The sequence below is a fragment of the Macaca mulatta genome, chromosome 16 (assembly GCF_049350105.2).
Source record: "Macaca mulatta isolate MMU2019108-1 chromosome 16, T2T-MMU8v2.0, whole genome shotgun sequence".
NCBI lineage: Eukaryota > Metazoa > Chordata > Mammalia > Primates > Cercopithecidae > Macaca > Macaca mulatta.
In genome coordinates, this window is record NC_133421.1 from 74,345,108 (window position 1) to 74,368,557 (window position 23,450).

The 23,450-nt window shown below is 46.0% G+C and overlaps 1 protein-coding gene across 19 annotated transcripts in view; it reads left to right on the forward strand.

Moving 5' to 3' along the window:
• Nucleotides 1-23,450, forward strand: part of MILR1 (mast cell immunoglobulin like receptor 1) — a 44,836-nt gene continuing 21,386 nt past the window's right edge. For 6 of the 19 annotated variants that reach the window (XR_001440533.3, XM_077972514.1, XM_015120115.3 and 3 more), the window contains exons 1-9: nucleotides 1-122; nucleotides 215-256; nucleotides 3,906-4,175; nucleotides 9,206-9,490; nucleotides 12,531-12,641; nucleotides 17,313-17,402; nucleotides 18,292-18,348; nucleotides 18,444-18,512; nucleotides 19,519-19,599. Coding sequence is in view for 14 of the 19 variants with exons in the window: in XM_077972514.1 (XP_077828640.1) it covers nucleotides 68-122; nucleotides 215-256; nucleotides 3,906-4,175; nucleotides 9,206-9,490; nucleotides 12,531-12,641; nucleotides 17,313-17,402; nucleotides 18,292-18,348; nucleotides 18,444-18,512; nucleotides 19,519-19,571 (1,032 nt within the window). In the remaining 5 variants the exon portion in view is untranslated. Of the gene's footprint in view, nucleotides 123-214; nucleotides 257-3,905; nucleotides 4,176-9,205; nucleotides 9,491-12,238; nucleotides 12,333-12,530; nucleotides 12,642-17,312; nucleotides 17,403-18,291; nucleotides 18,349-18,443; nucleotides 18,513-19,518; nucleotides 19,600-20,324; nucleotides 20,657-23,450 lie in introns of those variants that run through there. The other 13 variants (XR_013407074.1, XR_013407073.1, XR_013407072.1 and 10 more) reach the window with 9 other exon arrangements.

Sequence of the window (23,450 nt, forward strand, 5' to 3'; positions counted from 1 at the left end):
CTCCGAGTGACTCACTACTGTGGTGCTACTATGCCTTCTGACCCCGTCTTGGACTTCATCTGGGAGAATGTGGAGACATTTGAACAGGCTCCTTCTCTGGAGCGTATTTTCTTCTGTCACATGTAAGCTCCCCTTATTATTTTGAGGCTCAAACCTCTAAGCCAACGCGTCATGTGGAAAGTGAGCTTAATCGTGTTCCTTTTCTCTCTTTCAGGTAGAAAAGCTGTATTGGATTGTGAGGCAATGAAAACAGATGGTAAGTTTCACTTCTTTCTTACTGAAACCATTTTCGTTGAAGTGGTGAGACAGTCTGATTGCAACATGAGCGTCCATTCGAAAGTGTTTCTGAACTTTTATGAACAACCAAAGAATGGTCTTTTCAATTATCTATTACTTAAAATAAAATGATTTTAGGGAGGGGATTGCAGCGCTGAGACTCAGTGACAAAATATTGAAATCGTTTTCACAATGAAAGTTTCCTAACTTTCCTTGTTATTGTTTTATGGTTGTTGTGTTTTAACTATAAAGCCAACACACAGACTGGGCGTGGTGCCTCAGGCCTGTAATCCCAGCACTTTGGGAGGCTAATGGGGTAGGATTGCTTGAGCTCAGGAGTTCGGAGCCAGCCTGAACAACATAGTGAGACCTCATTTCTTAAAAAAAAAAAAAAAAAAAAAACCCCACAGAATTATTGTGAAATAATTCAAGCAACACTAGAAATATACATTGGGAAGTGGTCTAACTCTGGTTCTACTAGTTACTAGCCAGCAGCCTGAGCTCATGACATACCGACTTTGACCTTAATTTCTTTTTTTTTTTTTTTTTTTTAGACAGAGTCTTGCTCTGTCGCCCAGGCTGGAGTCAGTGGCGCGATCTCGGCTCACTGCAACCTCTGCCTCCTGGGTTCAAGCGATTCTCCTGCCTCAGCCTCCCGAGTAGCTGGGACTATAGGCATATGTCACCAAGCCCGGCTACTTTTTTATATTTTTAGTAGAGATGGGGTTTCACCTTGTTAGCCAGGATGGTCTCGATCTCCTGACCTCATGATCCGTCCTCCTCGGACTCCCAGAGTGCTGGGATTACAGGCGTGGGACACCGTAATTTCTTTCATCTGTGAAGTGGGCTAATAAAAAAGCACCTACCTGGTAGGCTAGTGTGCAGATCAAATGAGACAATCCCTGCTCCTCGTCACAGTGCCAGGCATATGGTAAACCATCCATAAGTGATAGTCAAAATGGTTGTTGTTACTGTATAAAATGTAAAAGTTCCATTACAATCCTCCTCCAATCCTTCTCCCCCTCCTACTTCCAGAAGCAACTGCTATCAACAGTCATTTTGTATTCGGTATCATAGTGAATAAACTCGTCTGTGACTTTCTTTTAACTTAATATATTATAGACATCTTTTCTAAGTAGTAGATATCGATTTAGCTCATCTTTTTCTTTCTTTTTTTTTTTTTTTTTTGTTTGTTTGTTTGAGACAGAGTTTCACCTTGTTGCCCAGGCTGGAGTACAGTGGCGCAATCTCAGCTCACTGTGACCTCTGCCTCCTGGTTTCAAGGGATCCTCCTGCCTCAGCCTCTCGAGTAGCTGGGATTACAGGCGCCACCATGCCTGACTAATTTTTGTATTTTTTTTTTGGTAGAGACGGGGTTTCACCATGCTGGCAAAGCTGTTCTTGAACTCTTGACCTCGTGATCCTCCCGCCTCGGCCTCCCAAAGTGCTGGGGTTACAGGCATGAGCTACTACACCCGGCCTCAGTTCCTCTTTTTCAACAGCTGCATGGTGTTTTAAGACTCAGCCATGATTCTTTCAACCATCCTTATTTATTGTTCCACTTTTTGGGGGCAATATAAACAATGCTACAGTAAACATCCTTGTACAAAACATCCTTTATGGATGCTTGAGAGCTTGAAAGCATCTCTGTAGAATGAAATTCTAGAATTGAAATTGCAAGGTCAGAGGGCATACACATTTAAATTGTTACAGACCCTGCTAAGTTGCCCTCCCAACAAGGCTGATCGTATCCTATCTGTCACCAACGGTGACACCCACTCCCCAACGGTGGATATAATCACTTTTACTTTTTAATTTTATTTAGGGTTTTTTTTTTTTTTTTCCTTTCTTTCTCTGAGACAGAGTCTCTGCTCTGTCGCCCAGATTGGAGTGCAGTGGTGCGATCTCAGCTTTCTGCAGCCTTGACCTTGCAAGCTCAATTGATCCTCCCGCTTCCGCTGCCTCCCAAGTAGTGCCATACAGGTGTGCGCCACCATGCCCAGCTAATTTTTGTATTTTTAGTAGAGGCAGGGTTTCACCATTTACCCAGGCTGGTCTCGAACTCCTGGACTCAAGAGATCTGCCCGCCTCGGCCTCCCAGATTGCTGGGATTACAGGCGTGAGCCACCGTGCCTGGCCAATCATTTTTAAAATTTATGCCAATCTGATGAGCAAAACATGATATCTCAGTGTTGTTTTAATTTGTAGTTGCCTCATCACTTGTGAAGTTGAGCATCTTTTTTCATGTTTACTGGCCACAAACGCTCTAGTGTTCCTATATTAGAAAAAACTTAGGGTTGGCTATTTGGTTGGAAAAGTAGTTTAAGTCTTGTCTTAAAGTTGAGTTTATATGGCGGGGCACAGTGACTCACACCTGTAATCCCGGCACTGTGGGAGGCTGAGGCAGGCAGTCACTTGAGGTCAGGAGTTCAAGACCAGCCTGGCCAACATGGTGAAACACTGTCTCTACCAAAACTACAAAACTTAGCTGGGCATGGTGACGTGTGCCTATCGTCCCAGCTGCTCAGGAGGCTGAGGCAGGAGGATCAGTTGACCCTGGAAGTTCAAGGCTGTGGTAAGTCAAGATCATGCCACTGCACTGCAGCCTGGGCAACGGAGTGAGATTCTGTCTCCAAAAAAAAAAAAAAAAAAAAAAAGATTGAGTTTATGTAAGACTGAGAAAATGTTAATTGTCCAGATCAAAGAGTGGGAGAAGAGTTTATTGCATTTTTAAAAGCATTTTTGGGCCGGGCGCGGTGGCTCAAGCCTGTAATCCCAGCACTTTGGGAGGCCGAGACGGGCGGATCACAAGGTCAGGAGATCGAGACCATCCTGGCTAACATGGTGAAACCCCGTCTCTACTAAAAATACAAAAAACTAGCCGGGCGAGGTGGCGGGCGCCTGTAGTCCCAGCTACTCAGGAGGCTGAGGCAGGAGAATGGCGTGAACCCGGGAGGCGGAGCTTGCAGTGAGCTGAGACCCGGCCACTGCACTCCAGCCTGGGCGACAGAGCGAGACTCCATCTCAAAAAAAAAAAAAAAAAAAAAAAAAAAAAAAAAAAGCATTTTTGAAGAGTCTAAATCTGTCTTCCACCCAAGCCATCCACTGGTCCCAGCTATGTTTTGTTTGTTCTGTTTTGCTTTCTAAAAATTAGAGATGAGGGCTCTCTATGTTGCCCAGGCTGTTCTCGAACCCCTGACCTCAAGCGATCCTCCCACCACAGCCTTCCAAAGTGCTAGGATTATAGGCGTGAACCACCACACCCAGCTTCAATAACTTTTTGTTTATTTTTTATTTTTATTTTTTGAAATAGTATTACTCTGTCGCCCAGGCTGGAGTGCAGTGGCATGATCTTGGCTCACTGCAACCTCCACCTTCCGGGTTCAAGCAATTCTCCTGCCTTGGCCTCCTGAGTAGCTGGGATTACAGGTGCCCGCCACCGTGCTGGCTAATTTTTGTATTTTTAGTAGAGACAGGGTTTTGCCATGTTGCCCAGGCTGGTCTCAAACTCATGGCCTCAAGTGATCCACCTGCCTTGGCCTCCCAAAGTGCTGGGATTACAGGCGTGAGCCACCTTGCCCAGCCGGGATCTTAACAAGGACTTTTTCTTGTGTCATTTGGTTTTTCAGAATTCCCTTCTCCATGTTTGGACTCGAAGACTAATGTGGTTATGAAGGGTCAAAATGTATCTATGTTTTGCTCCCATAAGAACAAATCACTGCAGATCACCTATTCATTGTTTCGACATAAGACACACCTGGGAACCCAGAATGGAAAAGGTGAACCTGCAATTTTTAACCTAAGCATCACAGAAGCCCATGAATCAGGACCCTACAAATGCAAAGCCCAAGTTTACAGCTGTTCAAAATACAGCCGTGACTTCAACTTCACAATTGTCGGTAAGTAGAGCACCTGTTCCTTGGAGCCCTATAATTTATAGGGTCTTTTCTGGTTCTATGAGGGGCTCTCCATGACCCTTGTGAACACTCAACAACCTGGAAAGTATGTTACTGCGATCTTTATTCTTTTTTTATTTATTATTTATTTTTAGACCTGGTCAACAGGAAGTATTTTTAATTTTTTAATTTTTGAGATCTGTATTCTTTTTTTTTTTTTTGAAACAGAGTCTCACTCTGTTGCCCAGGCTGGAGTACAGTGGTACAATCTTGGTCCACTGCAAACTCCACCTCCCGGGTTTAAGACATTCTCCTACCTCAGCCTCTCAAGTAGCTGGGATTATAGGCACCCATCACCACACCTGGCTAATTTTTGTATTTTTACTTGAGACGAGGTTTCACCATGTTGGTGAGGCTGATCTCGAAGTCCTGACATCAGGTGATCCGCCTGTCTCAGCCTCCCAAAGTGCTGGGATTACAGGGGTGAGCCACTGCGCCCAGTGAGTTCTCTATTCTTAATAATTCCATTTCACCTTCTAAGACTTTCGACCATGTCAGGTAATAGTCTTATATCTTTAGGCAAAAGTCTTATATCTCAACAATAATTGTTGAGGTCTTTTCTAGGAACTTTATTCTGTGATTCCCATTGTGTGGGCAAAAATCACTTTTTTTTTTTTTTCTGAAGCCTTGGGCCCCATGGAGAGGGTCTTCAAAGCCCCAGGCCTTTCCCACCGCTTCCTTAGTGTCCGGGGCCCCTTTGCTAGCACTCACTGCTATGTTTTTCTGTCCCATTTTCCCATCCCAAGCTCGTTACTGCCTAGCATTAAGGGCCTCATCTGTGAAGGTGACCTTGATAATGGACTCCTGGGAGAGGAGAAAGTCTTCTAGGAAACACATGTATGTTACACCTGGAGTCTTCAAAGCACAGGGACCCTGACTTCCTGAGAACTCTTGAGTGGTCCTCTGTGTCTGTGCTATCCAGTATGATACTGTTTAAATTTGTTTATTTTGTTTTATTTTCTTTCTTTCTTTCTTTCTTTCTTTCCTTCTTTCCTTCTTTCCTTCTTTCCTTCTTTCCTTCTTTCCTTCTTTCCTTCCTTCCTTCCTTCCTTCCTTCCTTCCTTCCTTCCTTCCTTCCTTCCTTCCTTCCTTCCTTCCTTCCTTCCTTCCTTCTTTCCTTCTTTCCTTCTTTCCTTCTTTCCTTCTTTCCTTCTTTCCTTCTTTCCTTCTTTCCTTCTTTCCTTCTTTCCTTCTTTCCTTCTTTCCTTCTTTCCTTCTTTCCTTCTTTCCTTCTTTCTTTCTTTCTTTCTTTCTTTCTTTCTTTCTTTCTTTCTTTCTTTCTTTCTTTCTTTCTTTTCTTTTCTTTCTTTCTTTCTTGAGATGGAATCTCGCCCTGTCACCCAGGCTGGAGTGCAGTGGCATGATCTCAGCTCCCTGCAACCTCTGCCTTTCAGTTCAAGTAATTCTCCCACCGATGGAATCTCGCCCTGTCACCCAGGCTGGAGTGCAGTGGCATGATCTCAGCTCCCTGCAACCTCTGCCTTTCAGTTCAAGTAATTCTCCCACCGATGGAATCTCGCCCTGTCACCCAGGCTGGAGTGCAGTGGCATGATCTCAGCTCCCTGCAACCTCTGCCTTTCAGTTCAAGTAATTCTCCCACCTCAGCCTCCCAAGTGGCTGGGATTACAGGCACGTACCACCACGTCCAGCTAATTTTTGTATTTTTAATAGAGATGGGGTTTCACCATGTTGACCAGGCTGGTCTTGAACTCCTGACCTTAGGTGATCCACCCACCTCAGCCTCCCAAAGTGCTGGGATTACAGGCGTGTGCCACCACTCCTGGCCAAAATTTATTAATTTAATAGCCTATGTCACCCAGGCTGGAGTGCAGAGGCTACTCACAGAAAATCAAAGTCCACCGCAGTCTCAAACTCCTGTTCTTAAGAGATCCTCCCACCTCAGCATCCTGAATAGCTGGGATTACAAGCACATGTCATAATTGAAATCAAGTTAATGAAAATTAGATGAAATAAAAAATTTCACTCCACAGTCTCATTAGTTACATTTCAAGGCTTTGGTAGCCACACCTGTAGCTGGTGGCCACCACATTGGACAACACAGATGTAGACCATTCCCATCATCACAGAAAGTTCTGCTGGGTGACATTGCTGTAGCTCAGTGATTCTTAGCTTTTTAGGTTATAACTGTCTTAATAATCTAATGATAGCAATGAATACCTTCTCCAGAGAAATATTCATAAAACTGCAGATACAAATTTCTGCATAAGGTTTTAGAGGATGCTACAGACTCCAGGTTCGAACCCAGTATCTTGGCCAGGTGCAGTGGCTCACAGGTGTAATCTCAGCACTTTGGGAGACTGAGGCAGGAGGATCACCCGAGCCCAGGAGTTTGAGACCAGCCTGAGCGTTATATGGAGACCATGTGTCTACAAAAAGTTAAAATATATATATATATGTAGCTGAGCATGGTGGCATGCCTATAGTGCCAACTACTCAGGAGGCTGAGTTGGGAGGATTGCCTCAGCTCAGGAGTTGAAGGCTGCAGTGAGCCGTGATTGCACCACTGCACACCAGCCTGGGTGACAGAGAGAGACCCTGTCTCAAGAAAAAAAAAAAAAAATCCCAATGATCTTTGGACATAAACTGAGTATATTCCTTGTGAAAGGAAAAGGAAGAAGGAGGGGGAAAATCCCTGCAAACATGGTACTGGAACACGATGGATATGTGAGGGCAGGAACATAGCTGATGGTATTCTCTAGTGGTCAGACTCCTGCTGCGCTGGGCAATAAGCCCATTGGTTCATATGTTTTCTGTGCACGACCTTCCTGCAATTTGTTAGGATAATTACACAGTCCGGTAATAAAACTATCTTGGTAGATTATAAAACTGTATTATCTTCAGTTAGGGCAGATCAACAGGCACTACTGAGTACCTACTCTGTGCAAGCAATTGTGCTACTGGGTTTTTAATGAGGCCTAAAACACAGTGTTGTCCCCAACCCAGTCAAGGTTGAAACTATGAGCCATAAACACAAATTCATTAACCACTGATTCACTCATCAATTTTTTATTTTTATTTTTTTTTTGAGACAGAGTCTTGCTCTGTCGCCCAGGCTGGAGTGCAGTGGTGCCATCTCAGCTCACTGCAAGCCCCGCCTCCCGAGTTCACGCCATTCTCCTGCCTCAGCCTCCCTAGTAGCTGGGACTATAGGCACCCGCTACCACGCCCGGCTAATTTTTTTTTTTTTTTTGTATTTTTACTGGAGACGGGGTTTCACCATGTTAGCCAGGATGGTCTCAATCTCCTGACCTCGTGAACCGCCCGCCTCGGCCTCCCAAAGTGCTCACTCATCAAATGTTTAAAGAGAACACAGGGCCGGCTGCGGTGGCTCACGCCTGTAATCCCAGCACTTTGGGAGGTTGAGTGGGGTCAGATCACTTGAGGTCAGTAGTTCAAGACCAGTCTGGCCAACATGGTGAAACCCTGTCTGTACTAAAAATACAAAAATTAGCCAGGCATGGTGGTGGGCACCTGTAATCCCCAGCTACTTGGGAGGCTGAGGCAGGAGAGTTGCTTGAACCTGGGAGGTAGAGGTTGCAATGAGCCGAGATCGTGCCACTGCACTCCAGCCTGGACAACAGTGTGAGACTCCGTCTCAAAACAAAAAAGAAAGTACATTTTTAAAAAAAAATTGTTTTTAAGTATGGACTCTTGAAGTTAGTGCTGACTGAGCCATTTACTAGCTGTGTGACGTTGGGCAAATTTCTCAATCTCTCTGAAGCACAGTTGGTTCATCTGTGGAATGGGTATGATACTATCCACACTGCAGGACTGTCGTGAAGGTCAAATGAGATCATGTGAATGGCATGCCTGGCACATGATAGATACTTAACAACTTTTCTTCCTTTCCTATAATACTGTCTTATTAATACATATATAATAAAATGTATAGCTGGGTTTTTCTGTTAGGTTATAGAATAGGCTATGATCTAACAGAGTGTAGCAGACCCATTTCCTGTTGAGAGTTTCTCTTGAATCTAGCTAGCAGGGTTACTCCTGCTCTTCAGAGGAAGTGAAAGATAATTGTGCAGCTGAGTTCTATAAATAAAAGTACCGTTAGAGGAAACGATATTTTGGGGGCTGGGCGTGGTGGCTCACACCTGAAATCCCAGCACTTTGGGAGGCTGAGGTGGGAAAATCACTTGAAGCCAAGAGTTTGAGACCAGCCTGGGCAACATAGCGAGACCCTGTCTCCACAAAACATTTAAAAATTAGCCAGCAGTGTGCACCTGTAGTCCCAGCTCCAGGGGAGGCTGAGGCAGGAGGATCACTTGAGCCCAGGAGTTTGAGGTTACAGTGAGCTATAATTGTGCCACTTCACTCCAGCATGGTTGACAGAGCAAGACCCTGTCTCCAAATAAATAAATACATTGAAAAGAAAATGATATTTTTGGATTAAAAAATCCCACTCTAAATTTACAAGGAATGAGAATAAAAGCACATCTTGGGCCAAGTGTGGTGGCTTCTGCCTATAACCCCAGCACTTTGGGAATTCAAGGTGGGAGGATCACTTGAGACCAGGAGTTCAAGACTGACCTGGCCAACATGGTAAGACCCTATGTCTATAAAAAATAAACATAAAAAACCACTTCTCAACTTCATACTTAGAACTGGATCATTGACAAAATTATATTCATTATTAACAATAAATAGATTGTGAATTCTAGGAAGGGCAACCTTGTACCCCAGTTCCTCAAAGCAGAGAGATACCCTCCACTCTCTGGCTTTCTCAGCACTGGGCTGAGAACCTCGGCTAACCCCACACTGCACGGGGTTGGCCACAGGCCCATTGGCCTTTCCCAGTGGGCCGTGAGCTTCTTGACTTCTCAGGAAGGGGGTCGTTCATCTTGGTTCCACAGCCTGGAATGGAGTAAGGGTTCCACCCATATTTGTGGTCTGAGTGAGCATGCCCAGTCTGTTTATCCTTTTCATGTTCACTTTCATTCTTCCAGACCCGGTGACTGCCCCAGTGCTGAACATTACGGTCATTCAAACAGAAACACACCGACATATAACATTACATTGCCTCTCAGTCAATGGCTCGCTGCCCATCAATTACACTTTCTTTGAAAAGCATATTGCCATATCACCAGCTATTTCCAAGTACGACAGGGAGTCTGCTGAATTTAAGTTAACCAGGAAGAATCCTGGAGAAGAGGAAGAGTATAGGTGTGAAGCTAAAAACAGATTGCCTGACTATGCAGCCTACAGTCAAACTGTCACCACGCCGTCAACAGGTAAGAGCGACCTGAGGTCTTTCAGCCAGGTCTGAACTCGCTTCCAGAAACTGCAGCTGCTCCTCTGCCCGCCCATTTCCCACCGTGGTCACCTGCTTCCACATGGAGGGTCCCTATGATAGAGTCCACGTAAACTCTCATGGGGTTGCTTTCTGCCATAAAGGAACCATAGAAAAGCCTAGAAGCTGGAGCAGGAGGGGGACTTATGGCGAAACTTTCTGCCCTCCTCTTCCAGTTTACACCTCTCTTGGAACTGCCAGGTCGGTTTTCTTTGTTTTTGTTTTTTTTGTCATGTTGTCTGCCTGCCTGCCTGCCTGCCTGCCTGGTTTCCTTCCTTCCTTCCTTCCTTCCTTCCTTCCTTCCTTCCTTCCTTCCTTCCTTCCTTCCTTCCTTCCTTCCTTCCTTCCCTCCCACCCTCCCTCCCTCCCTCCCTCCCTCCCTCCTTCCTTCCTTCCTTCCTTCCTTCCTTCCTTCCTTCCTTCCTCTTTTTCTTTTATTTTTTTTTTTTTTCTTTGAGACAGAATGTCACTCTGTTGCCCAGGCTGGAGTGCAACGCTGCAATCTCGGCTCATTGCAACCTCTGCCTCGCAGATTCTAGAGATTCTCGTGCCTCCGCCTCCTGAGTAGCTGGGACTACAGGCACCCGCCACCACGCTTGGTTAATTTCTGTATTTTCAGTAGAGATGGGTTTTCACCATGTTGGCCAGGCTGGTCTCAAACTCCTGGCCTCAAGTGATCTGCCCACCTCGGCCTCCCAAAGTGCTGGGATAACAGGCGTGAGCCACTGCGCCTGGCTGTCTTGTACTGATTTCTAATACCCATGCCTTCCTGCTTGGCTGTTTGTTGCTCCACTGCTAACAATGGTGAGTCCAGACTCCTGCACCACCCTTGGCTCAGGGCAAGAGGTGCCCCCGGCCAAGCTCTGTGTTTGGAGGACTCTGGTCTGGTACCTCCGGGCTATGTACCTTCCCCTAGGCTGAGGGGTTCAGGGAGCCATGGGGATGCACCCACCTGGACCTTATACTCCCACTTTTCTGCTCCACACTCTGGGTACCTGGACCTAGATCCCCTGCCCAATCAGATCAGAACCCATTTCCAGGGCCTGTACCAGTCTCTCCCCCAGCTCATCCTCCCGAGGGTGGCCCACAGTGAGGGTATGAGCATCCCTGGACCTGAGCCAAGGGAGCTGTTTATGGGGGGTGTGGATGGTGTTTGCACATGTGGGCTGGGGCGTCCACGCGCATGCAAAGCCCCTTAGGGTGCAGGTCAGAGCCCAGGTGGGAAGTGGGGCAGCCCGGGACTTCCGTGGGTTTGGTCCATGCTGCCACGTCCTGATGCCAAACTCTGGAAAGCCTGAGAATTCCAGATTCAAACCTGACCTTCCAGGTCCTTCTGAGGGTGCATTTGTCAAGGTAGAAGGATAGAAGGAAAACTAGATCGTGTGCAGTGACTCACACCTGTAATCCCAGCACTTTGGAAGGCTGTGACTGGCAGATCACTTGAGCCCAGGAGTTTGAGACCAGCCTGGGCAACATGGCAAAACCCCTGTCTCTACAGAAAATAAAAAAAAATTAGCCGGGTGTGGTGGTGCACGCCTGTGGTCTCAGCTACTGGGAGGATGAGGTAGGAGGATTGCTTGAGCCTGAGAGGTGGAGGCTGCAGTGAGCTATGATCATCGTGCCCTGCACTCCAGCCTGCACAACAGAGCGAGACCCTGTCTGAAAGAAAAAAGAAAAAGAAAGAAAAGAAAAACTAGGTTAGCAAAGGCACAAGGCATGCTTGGACATTGACCACTCCAGCCAGCCACATCCTCAGAACAGAACCTACGCCCTGGTATTCAGTGAGGGTGGTCTAACAAGTGAGGCAGCCTGCTGGAGTCAGGCATTTGGCTATGAGTCACAGCCCTTCCATTCACTGCCTGTGTGACCTTAGGAAAGTCATTTCACCTCCCTGAGCCTTACTCACTTCATCTATAAAATGGGAATGATGCCAACAGGATAAGTCAGACAACACAGGCTAAGTGCCTAACACAGTGCCTGGCCTGCGGCTAAAACTCAAAAACTGGCAGCTGTTTGGATGACACGAAACGTGCTGCCAGGGCTCAGGGCCTCGCCCAGTAAACATCCAGGCTTTTCTGGGGCTTATGACCCCAGAAACGTTGCTTTTCTCTTCTTTGGATGACCACTGTGGAAGATGTGCTTGCTCATAACTTTTTAAACTTTATTATTTTTACTTATTTTATTATGTATTTATTTATTTATTTTGAGATGGAGTCGCACCCAGTCTGGAGTGCAATGGCACGATCTCGGCTCACTGCAACCTCTGCCTCCCGGGTTCAAGTGATTCTCATGCCTCAGTCTCCCAAGTAGCTGGAACTACAGGCACATGCCACCAGGCCCAGCTAATTTTTGTATTTTGGGTAGAGACGGGGTTTCACCATGTTGGCCAGGCTGGTCTCAAACTCCTGACCTCGGGTGATCTACCCGCCTTGGCCTCCCAAAGTGCTAGGATTACAGGTGTGAGCCACTGCGCCCGGGCTATTTTTATTTATTTCTTAACTTATTTATTTATTGAGACAGGGTCTGGTTTTGTCACTCAGGCTGGAGTACAGTGGCACAGTCGTAGCTCACTGCAGCCTCCACCTCCTGGGGTCAAGCGATTCCCCCTGCCTCAGCCTCCTGAGTAGCTGGGATCATAGGCACATGCCATCACACCTGGCTAATTTTTATGTATTTATTTATTTTGTAGAAACAAGGGCCTCACTATGTTGCCCAGGCTGGTCTCAAACTCCTGGACTCAGGCGATCCTCCGTCCTTGATCTCCGAAAGTGCTGGGATTACAGGTGTGAGCCACCACGCCCAGTCAATAACTTTATTGACTAGTAAGTCCCATAAGTGGCAGATGTCATGACCATTTGGGAACCTGGGTGCATAGTACATTGGTTAAATTGGGAGACATCACCTTTTCTAAAACACTTGCTGGCTTAACGTCATTGGCAAAGAAAATGCTATGGTCACCAGTGGATGCTGTCTTCTTCCAGGCGGAGACAGCTGTCCTTTCTGTCTGAAGCTACTGCTTCCAGGATTATTACTGCTGCTGCTGGTGATAATCCTAATTCTGGCTTTTTGGATACTGCCCAAATACAAAGCAAGTAAGTTCTTTTAGTCGCTTTACCACCGTTTTCCCATGGGGTTTGGGTTACAGACAGCAGGGCAGAGGGTGAGGAGAAAGAGAAAAGGGGATTGGAAATAGAATAGGGAGAAAATGAAAACAGGAGGAAAAGATGAGAAAGGGGAGCGGGAATGGAACAGACTTCCTGAATGGTTCATGCAGAGGGTAATTCTTTATCCAGGGAGAGCCTTTTCTGATTGAGGGCGAGCAGAGCTGGCTTCACAGACGTGCAGCCTGTGCAGTCACACAGGGCCCTGTGCCAAGAAGAACTCCACATTTAGTATTTATTTATTTGTTTGTTTGTTTGTTTGTTTATTTATTTTTGAGACAGAGTTTTGCTCTTGTTGCCCAGGCTGGAGTGCAGTGGTGCGATCTCAGCTCACTGCAGCTTCCGCCTCCTGGGTTCAAGCAATTCTCCTGCCTCAGCCTCCCAAGAAGCTGGGATTACAGGTATCTGCCACCACACCCAGCATATTTTTTGTTTTTTTTAGCAGAGACAGGGTTTCACCATGTGAGCCAGGCTGGTCTCGAGCTCCCGGCCTCAGGTGACCCGCCCGCCTCAGCTTCCCAAAGTGCTGGGATTACAGTCATGAGCCACTGCTCCCGGCCGCATCTTGAAATTCTTAATGATTTTTTTGTACTCTTTTAAAAATTGTTAATGGTGGTAAAATATACATAACACTAAATTGGCCACTTTAAACCATGTTTAAATGTATAGTTCAGGCCGGGCGCGGTGGCTCAAGCCTGTAATCCCAGCACTTTGGGAGGCCGAGACGGGCGGATCACAAGGTCAGGAGATCGAGACCATCCTGGCTAACACGGCGAAACCCCGTCTCTACTAAAAACACAAAAAATTAGCCGGGCGAGGTGGCGGCGCCTGTGGTCCCAGCTACTCGGGAGGCTGAGGCAGGAGAATGGCGGGAACCCGGGAGGCGGAGCTTGCAGTGAGCTGAGATCTGGCCACTGCACTCCAGCCTGGGCGACAGAGCGAGACTCCGTCTCAAAAAATAAAAATAAAAATAAAAATAAAAATAAATAAATAAATGTATAGTTCAGTGGCATTAAGCACGTTCCCATTGTCATGCACCCTTCTCCACCATCCACATCCAGAACTTTTTCATCTTCCCAAACTGAAACTCTGTGCCCATTACGCACTAGCTCCCTATCCCTTCTTCCCCCAGGCTCTGACAACCACTATTCTGCTTTCTATCTCTATTAGTTTGACTCTTCCAGGCACCTCATAGAAGTGGAAGCATTTGTCCTTTCATAACTGGCTTATTTCACTTTGATTAATGTCCTCAAGGTTCATTCATGTTGTCGTATGTGTCAGAATTTCCTTCCTTGATAAGGCTGAAGAATGCCCCATTGTACATAAGTACGCCACACCTTGTTTATCCATTTATCCCTCATGGGTGCCCGTGTTGCTTCCACCTTTTGTCTATTGTTTAATAATGCTAGGAACGTGGGTGTGCAATTATTAATGTTTTTAAACAAGAGGCCCTTTTCTCTTCTTTGTATGACTTCTTGTGAAAGACGTACTTGGTCATGACTTTAAGAACTTGTGTTCCTTTTTCTCTCTCTCTCTCTCTCTTATTTTTTTATTCTATATTAAATAGAGACGGGGCCTCACTATGTTGCTCAGGCTGGTCTTGAACTCTTGGGCTCAAGCAATCCTCCCGCCTCGGCCTCCCAAAGTGTTGGGATTACAGGCGTCAGCCACTGTGCCGGGCCAAGAACTTGTGTTCTTAATTAAACACAAGTTTTAGGCATGTGAACAATGTTCGTTTCGCCCTGGGCACTGCGAGTGGTGTGGCTGCTCCTGACTGCAAGTACCTCAAGCAAGAGCTTTGCCTCGTGCGACTCTAGATCTGCCACATACGTAGGGGAGGCTCAGTGCATGAGGACAAGCAAGCGTCATCCCATTAGCACAAAAGACACCTTCAAAAGGTTTACAATTGTTTGGGGCTGGAAGTATTAAAAATATTAGGTTGGTGCATAAGTAATTGCAATTTTTGCCATTACATTTATGGCAAAACCCGCAATTACTTTTTTTTCTTTTTTTTTGAAATGGAGTCTTGCTCTGTTGCCCAGGCTGGAGTGCAGTGGTGCAGTCTCGGCTCACAGCAGCCTCTGTCTCCCTGGTTCAAGCGATTCTCCTGCCTCAGCCTCCTGAGTAGCTGGGATTACAGGCACCCATCACCATGTATTTTTAGTAAAGACGGGGTTTCACCATGTTAATCAAGTTGGTCTTGAACTCCTGACCTCAGGTGATCTGCCTGCCTCAGCCTCCCAGAGTGCTGGGATTACAGACGTGAGCCATTATGCCCGGCCCATAATTACTTTTGCACCAACCTAATATATATATATTTTTTCTTTCTACATTTCTATGCTTTCTAGATTTTCAATGTAAAAGTATAATCTATTCTACTATAAGATTTGTTTTTTTTTTTAAAACCTTATTAAACACACCAGACTCAAAAAAAACAAAAACAGAAACAAAAAAGCATCATTTCTCTCTTCCCCACCTTAAGTGCTTCATCCAGCAGAAAACTTGTCAGTGTTATTAGAAGAATCAGTTATAGCTTTTTTTTTAAAAAAAATGTTTTTTAGAGACAGGGGTCTCACTATGTTGCCTAGGCTGGTCTTGAACTCCTGGACTCAGGCGATCCTCCCACCTCAGCCTCCCAAAGTGCTGGGATTACAGGCATGAGCCACTGTACTCAGCCCACTTACTGCTTTTCATTCCTCACGTCTTATGGCCACCGCTGGTTAAGACTTCAAAGTGGTTTTTTCATTTGGCACATGAGTGTGGAAGAATATGAAGATTTACACAAAAGACAGTTTGTGTCTCAGCACTGGTGCCCATCAGCAAGCTGAGGGCTATTGGACAAGCCCCTCAGGCTGTTGCTTCTGAGCCTTGGTGTTCTGACTTGTGGAATGGGCCATGGAGATATTGTCAGAACTGGCAAGAGAACCAATTGGGAACCATCTCCAGAGAGTCACAACTCAGAGAAGTCAGGGACTCAGCTGACATAAAACTTGACCACAGAGGTCACGAGTTATACATCTGATGCATCTTTAAGATTTTATTTTATTTCATTTCATTTTTTAAGAGATGGGGCCTCACTCTGTTGCCCAGGCTAAAGTGCAGTGGCACAATCTCCACTCACTGCAACCTCCACCTACCAGGTTCAAGCGATTCTCCTGCCTCAGCATCCCAAGTAGCTGGGATTACAGGTGCCCACCACCATGCTCGGCTAATTTTTGTATTTTTAGTAGAGACGGGGTTTCACTATGTTGGCCAGGCTGGTCTTGAACTCCTGACCTCGTGATCTGCCTATCTCGGCCACCCAAAGTGCTGGAGCTGTATTACAGCCCCAGCTGTAATCCCATACATGTGTATATATATATGTATATGTGTATATATATGTGTGTGTGTATGTGTGTGTGTGTGTTTATATATCTATCTATCTATCTATCCATCTATCTATATATTTTTTTGAGATAGGATCTCACTTCCATCACCCAAGGCTGGAGTGCAGTGGTGCAATCATGGCTCACTGCAACCTCGACCTCCCAGGCCCCCTCCTGCCTCAGCTACCTGAGTAGCTGGGACCACAGGCGTGCACCATTCCTGGCTAAGTTTTTTTTTTTTTTTTTGTAGGTTTCACCATGTTGCCCAGGCTAGTCTTGAACTCCTGGACTCAAATCATCCTCCTGCCTCAGCCTCCCAAAGTGCTGGGATTACAGTATTTTTTTTTTTAATTACAAAATTCTTTTTAGAGACAATGTCTCACTATGTTCCCCAGGCTGGTCTTAAATTCCTGGCCTCAAGTGATCCTCCCACCTCAGCTTCCCAAAGCACTGGAATTACAGGCGTGAGCCACTGCACCCTGGCCCACATCTCATATGTCTTAAAAACATGTTTCTCCTTCCTATAAAAAGTCCAGGTTATTGCAAAAGTGGCATTAATATTTTTGATTATTGGCTGGAGCTAACAATAGAATTCAGCAAGGCTGGCCGGGCACAGTGGCTCATGCCTATAATCCCAGCATTTTGATCACCTGAAGTCAGGAGTTTGAGACCAGCCTGGGCAACACAGTGAAGCCCCACCTCTACTAAAAATAGAAAAAATTAGCTGGGCATGGTGGCACATGCCTGTAATCCCAGCTACTCGGGAGGCTGAGGCAGGAGAATTGCTCGAAACCAGGAGGCGGAGGTTGTGGTGAGTGGAGATTGCACCATGACACTCCAGCCTGGGCCACAAAGCGAGACTCTGTCTTAAAAAAAAAAAAAAAAAAAGAATTCGGTAGGCCATTTACACTCTCTTGAAGATATTACAAAGCTTCCACAGAATATTCTCTTCAGCGAAGGAAAGAAAATAAGTCTGGCTAGTTCAGGCATAATCTGATAGGTAAAGCATGTTCCTCTGAAAGCCAGGAAAATAAATCAGAACAGCCCCTGGCTTGGTGAAGCCGTGTCTAGACTCCCTGCTGAGTCTATAGTATTCCTTTGTTAGACAACAGTTTGGGCCGTTGGAACAAGTCACTCCTTGTTTCAGAACTTTGGGGAGTTCTGCTCCTTGGCTGAGGAGATGAGAGAAATGTGGCTGAATTGGTTTAATTTAATGATTCTGTACTGATTTATGTAGGAAAAGCTATGAGAAATAATGTGCCCAGGGACTGTGGAGACACAGCTGTGGAAGTTGGAATCTATGCAAATATCCATGGAAAACAAGCAAGTAAGAGAACTTTGTTGTGTGTTTTGGGTGGTTTCAGGTTTTTGTCTTTTGATTTTGTTAAGGTTGACAGACATATGGGAGTGGGGGGTAGAGCAAAAGGGATAGAGTTCAATGTCTATTGATGCCCAGTCCCACTTTCTAGGGGTAAAAACTAGTTTTTTAAAAATCCTTCCACAGATATTCTATGTGTATAATAAACAAATGGTAGCAATTGTAGCATATTGTAGGTATGACTTTCTACACCTTGATTTTTTTTTTTCCATATCTTGAAGATTTTTCACATCTGTTCAGAATGATCCGCACTGTGTTTCACAGTCTTTCATGGTCACCTCTCAAAGCAGGCACTGCACATTGCTTTGCAGTAAACAAGACCCAACGCCTTGGCTGATGTATTAGTCCATTTTCTTGCTATTATAAGGACATACCTGAGATGGGGTAATTTATAAAGGAAAGAGGTTTAATTGACTCTCAGTTCCACAGGGCTTGGGAGGCCTCAGGAAACTTACAATCATGGTAGAAGGGGAAGCAAACACATCCTTCTTCACAAGGCAGCAGGAGAGAGAAGAATGAGAGCCAAGGGAAGGGGGAAAAACCTTACAAAACCATCAGATCTTGTGAGAACTAACGCACTATCACTAGAACAGTATGACAGAAACCACCCCCATGATTTAATTATCTCCACCTGGTCCCTCCCATGACACGTGGGGTTTGTGGGGACTACAATTCAAGATGTGATTTGGGTGAGGACACAGCCAAACCCTATCATCAGCTGACAATGGAACAATCTCAGCCAACATGACCACATTCCAGACGCAGTGCTGAGTAATTTATCCACCTTTTCTAACACAAATACTACCAACCCCCAATTTATGTCATTCTCATTTTACAGAGGAGGGATCTGTCCCAGAAGTGGGATCCAGACCATGTGTTTCCACAGCCCAAGATGGTGAGCATGTTCTGCAGTGTCTATCCCACTGCCCTCATGTGCTTAGAAATTCAGATAATTGGCCCAATAACTCCTATTTCTTATCTTTTGCCCAGAGGCCGAACATTCCCAGGAGCTACAGTATGCCACCCCCGTGTTCCAGGAGGTGGCACCAAGACAGCAAGGTGAGCCACAGCTTGGGATAAGAGATAAGAGGTGCTGGTGACTAGAGACAGGTAGTCCCTGTGATGTCACAATACTCAGGGGCTTCAGGAGCCTGAGAATGGGGTGGATGCGAGCAATGCAGGCACACCATAAGGAACCAATGGCAACCAGCACCCTAGCTCCTAAAAAATCTCATCAGCGGATGGAGGGTGGGGAAGAGGGAAAGATGTGGTGGGGGAATGTCATAGAAAAAATCCAGAGAAAAGGATACAGGATCATTACTCAAACATTTCCTTCCTTTCCTCCCTCCTTCCCTCCCCACTTCTTTCCTCCCTCCCTCCCTCCCTCCTTCCCTCCTTCCTTCCTTCCCTCCTTCCTTCCTGTCTTTTTCCTTCCTTTCTTCCTTCCTTCATTCCTTCCTTCCTGTCTTTCTTTTACCTCCCCTCCCCTCCCCTCCCTTTCCTTTCCTTTCCTTTCCTTTCCTTTCCTTTCCTTTCCTTTCCTTTCCTTTCCTTTCCTTTCCTTTCCTCTCTCTCTCTTTCTTTCTTTCCTTTTTCTTTCTTTTCTTTCTTTCTTTCCTGCCTTCTTTTTTTTTGAGACTCTCACTCTGTCACCCAGGCCAGAGTGCAGTGGCACAATTTCAGCTCACTGCACCCTCTACCTCTTGGGCTGAAGCAATCAACCCACCTCAAGCTCCTGAGTTGTGGGACTACAGGTGTGCACCATCATGTCTGACTAATTTTTTTTTTTTGGTAGAGACAGGTATCTTGCTATATTGCCCAAGCTGGTCTGGAACTCCTGGGCTTGACCAATCTTCCTGCTTCAGCCTCCCAAAGTGTTGGGATTACAAGCATGAGGCATTATGCCCAGCTAACATTTTCAAGAATAAATTATTTAACACAGTCCAGGAAAAAATTAGTTAATACCTGGTTCTGTCAGGCCACCCAGCTACTAGAAATAGGATTTTTAAAAACAGCCTCGCCTGTCACATATCCTAAGGAAATTATTTTCCCTCTTATATTTCAGAAGCCTGTGATTCTTATAAACCTGGATATGTCTATTCCGAACTCAACTTCTGAAATTTACAGAAACAAACTACATCTCAGGGTAAGATGGTTTTTATGAAGCTGATTTCCATGAACAAAAAGCAAACTTGAGGCTGAGGCAGGTGGATTACTTGAGGTCAGGAGTTCGAGATGAGCCTGGCCAACATGGCAAAAACCTGGTCTCTACTAAAAATACAAAAATTAGTCGGGTGTGGTGGTACGTGTGTGTAGTCCCAGCTACTCAGGAGGTTGAGGCAGGAGAATCACTTGAGCCTGGGAGGCAGAGGTTGCAGTGAGCCAAGATCGTGCCACTGCACTAGAGCCTGGGCGACAAGATGAGACTCCATCTCAAAAAAAAAAAAAAAAGATGTTCATTAATGTTCATGATTTAGCTCACCCTCCCGATTTAACTAATGCCAAAGATGTGCCTTGATGTGCTGCCTTTCCTGGTCACGTTCCAGGGAGAGAGTCCACGTTGTTGAGTTGTGGGGAGGGAGAATGTTTTAGTCCCCTAGGGCTGCTGCCACAAATGACCACAAATTGGTGGCTTAGAGCAACCATTTCACAGTTCTGGAGGCTAGAAGTCCAAAACCAAGGTGTCTGTAGAGCTGTGCTCCATCCAAAATTTCTCGTGGGGAGCCTCCTTGCCTCTTCCAGCTTCTGGGGCTCCAGACATTGCTTGTGGTTGCCTCACTTCAACTTCTGCCTCTGTCTTCACATGGCCTTTTATGTTCTCTCTTGTCTCTCTCTCTTCTTCTTCTTCTTCTTCTTCTTTTTTTTTTTGAGATGGATTCTCACTCTGTTGCCCAGGCTGGAGTTCAGTGGCACGATCTCAGCTCAATTCAATCTCCACCTTCCTGATTCAAGTGATTCTCATGCCTCAGCCTCCCAAGTAGCTGGGATTACAGGCACCCACCACCACACCCGGCTAATTTTTGTGTTTTTAGTAGAGATGGGGTTTCACCATAGTGGCCAGGCTGGTCTCGAACTCCTGACCTCTGATGATCCGCCTACCCCGGCCTCCCAAAGTGCTGGAATTACAAGTGTGAGCCAATGTGCCCGGCCCTGAAATGCTTTAGTAAAGAAAGGGTCTCCCAGAATAAATTCATCTGAACATGTATCCTTCTCTGAGCCTTCTGACTCTTCAGTATTCTCACACCTGTCTGGCATCTCCATGATATTTTCCACTGGTCACCACTGTCCAATAGAAATATAATGTCAGCCACATGGGCACACTTTTCACTCTTTCTAGTAGACACAATAAAAAAATGAAAAGATGGCCGGGCATGGTGGCTCACGCCTATAAATCCCAGCACTTTGGGAGGCTGAGGTGGGTGGATCACTTGAGGTCAGGAGTTCAAGAGCAGCTTGGCCATCATGGTGAAACCCCATCTCTACTAAAAATACAAAAAAATTAGCTGGGCGTAGTGGTGGGTGCTTGTAATTCCATCTACTTAGGAGGCTGACGCACAAGAATTGCTCAAACCTGGGAGGCGGAGGTTGCAGTGAGCCGAGATTGCACCACAGCACTCCAGCCTGGGCAACAGAGTGAGACCTGTGTTAAAAAAAGAAATGAAAGAAAAGAAGAAAAAAAAAAAAAAAAGAAAGGAAGGAAGGAAGGAAGGAAGAAAAGAAGAAAAGAAGAGAAACAGGCGAAATGAATTGGAATAATATATTTTATTTAACCCAGCATATCCAAAAATCCTATCATTTTAACAAGTACAACTACCCTATTTCCCTCAGAATGTAGTATTGCCTCTGGTTTGCTGTGGATCTCGTATTAAACCACTCAGCTGTAGAGTCCTGTGGGATTCAAGCTTCAAGGAGACCCATCATGCATGTTTAGGACCAGTTCCAGGTGTCCTTGACATGACGCTAAACCTCCATTTCCTTTTTCTTTTTTGGAGACGGAGTCTGACTCTGTCGCCCAGGCTGGAGTGCAATGGTGCGATCTTGGCTCACTGCGACCTCCGCCTCTCAGGTTCAAGCGATTCTCCTGCCTCAGCCTCTCAAGTAGCTGGCATTACAAGCATGTGCCACCATCCCCGGCTAATTTTTGTATTTTTAGTAGAGACAGGGTTTCGCCATGTTGGCCAGGCTGGTCTTCAACTCCTGACCTCAAGTGATCCGCCCACCTCGGCCTCCCAAAGTGCTGGGATTACAGGCGTGAGCCACCTTGCCTGGCCCTCCATTTCCTGATGTAGTCTTAAATCCACATTCACCGCCTTAGCACACTCAGACCCAGGCTGCTGTAGGCTCCCCTGGCTCCTGGAGGAGTGCACCCGCAGATGCTGCAGTCTTTGTGTGGCTCAGCATCAGGAACTGCCCTTCCGCCGTCAGGCTCCGCTGAGACCCGACCCTGGTTATTAAGCTATAAGGGAGACAGGGGTGGATCTTAAAGAAGACAAGCAAAATATAGTGAAGCAAATAAAATGGTGGTTCCCAGGGGCTGGGGTCCGGGGACAATTAAGAGTGACTGGCTAACGGGTACAGCGTTTCAGTTTGGGAAGACAAAAAAGTTCTGGAAAAAAGATGGAAAGTGGTGATGGTTGCACAATAATATGAGTTTTGTTTTTGTTGTTTTTTGAGACAGAGTCTCTCTCTGTCGCCCAGGCTGGAGTGCAGTGGTATGACCTAGGCTCACTGCAACCTCTGCCTTCCAGGTTCAAGTGATTCTTGTGCCTCAGCCTCCCGAGTAGCTGGGATTACAGGCACCACCACCACACCCAGTTAATTTTTGTACTTTTAGTAGAGATGAGGTTTCACCATGTTGGCCAGGCTGGTCTCAAACTGCTGACCTCAAGTGATTTGCCTGCCTCGGCCTTCCAAAGTGCTGGGATTACAGGTGTGAGCTATTGTGCCGGTCAATATGAATGAATGTTTTTAATCCCATTGAATTACACACCTAAAATTGGTTAAAATGGTAAATTTTATGTTAGGCATAACTTACCACAATAATTTAAAAAATATTGTGAGGCGCCTGCCTCATGTGAGGTCTTCTAAGAAGAGGGGCTGTTCTCCTTCTCAAGAGAGCTTGCGGGCTTTGGGAGTTTCATATTCTCAAATGTCCACATCCCAAGGCCTACCCAGCCCCTGTCAGTGTCAGAAGTTAGCAGAACAGAACTGCTAGACGTGCTCATTCCATCTCCTCCTTGGTTGCCCCACCATTTTGATCAGATCCTGGAACTGGCTTTCAGCACAGTCTTCCAGCTGGCTGTGATAAATGAGGGTGGCTTAAACCCTAACCTTGGGGTTTCACAGCTTGCCCTGAACTGGTAGCCTCTCATTTTCTCCTTGCAAAGCTTCTAAGGCAGCTAAGAGAAGCCAACTAGCTTCACAATCCACATAATTAGCATTGCCCCAAACTTTTCAAGTGCTGGAATGCTGGCATTCACTGCCTCTTTTCTTTCTAAACCTCATTCCACATGGCAAGGGAAGGTTTTAGGAACTGTGGAGCTGTGGTGTGCTAAGGGTTCTCACTGCCTACCTATCACCAGCAAGGGAGTCCTTGTTGCCATCCATTCCTAGGGGTTCATTTGTTCCCTGAGGCTGCTTTCTAGGGCCTTCTGGTCCTGTCTTTTATCCTGGACTAGACCTGAAGCAGAGCCTGAAATAAGGCCTTTTGTGAAAATCATTTACGTAGGAGGTGGCCCTAGGAAGCAAGCCCAGTGCGCCACAGGAAAAGCCAGTACAGGGTGTTTTGCTGAGTTGGGCACTGTGGTGGGCAGCTGGATGTAAGTCCACTGGAATCTTCTGAAGAGTCCAAGAGCCTCTTCTCAGTATTGTCCACTTGAGGATTGATAGTGAGAGGTATTTATCCATTGGTGTCCAGCCCTCATTGGTTGAGGATCATCCCAGGAAGTGACACCTCCCCCACTTCTAGACTAGCATGTGGGTATTCCAAGCAGGCTT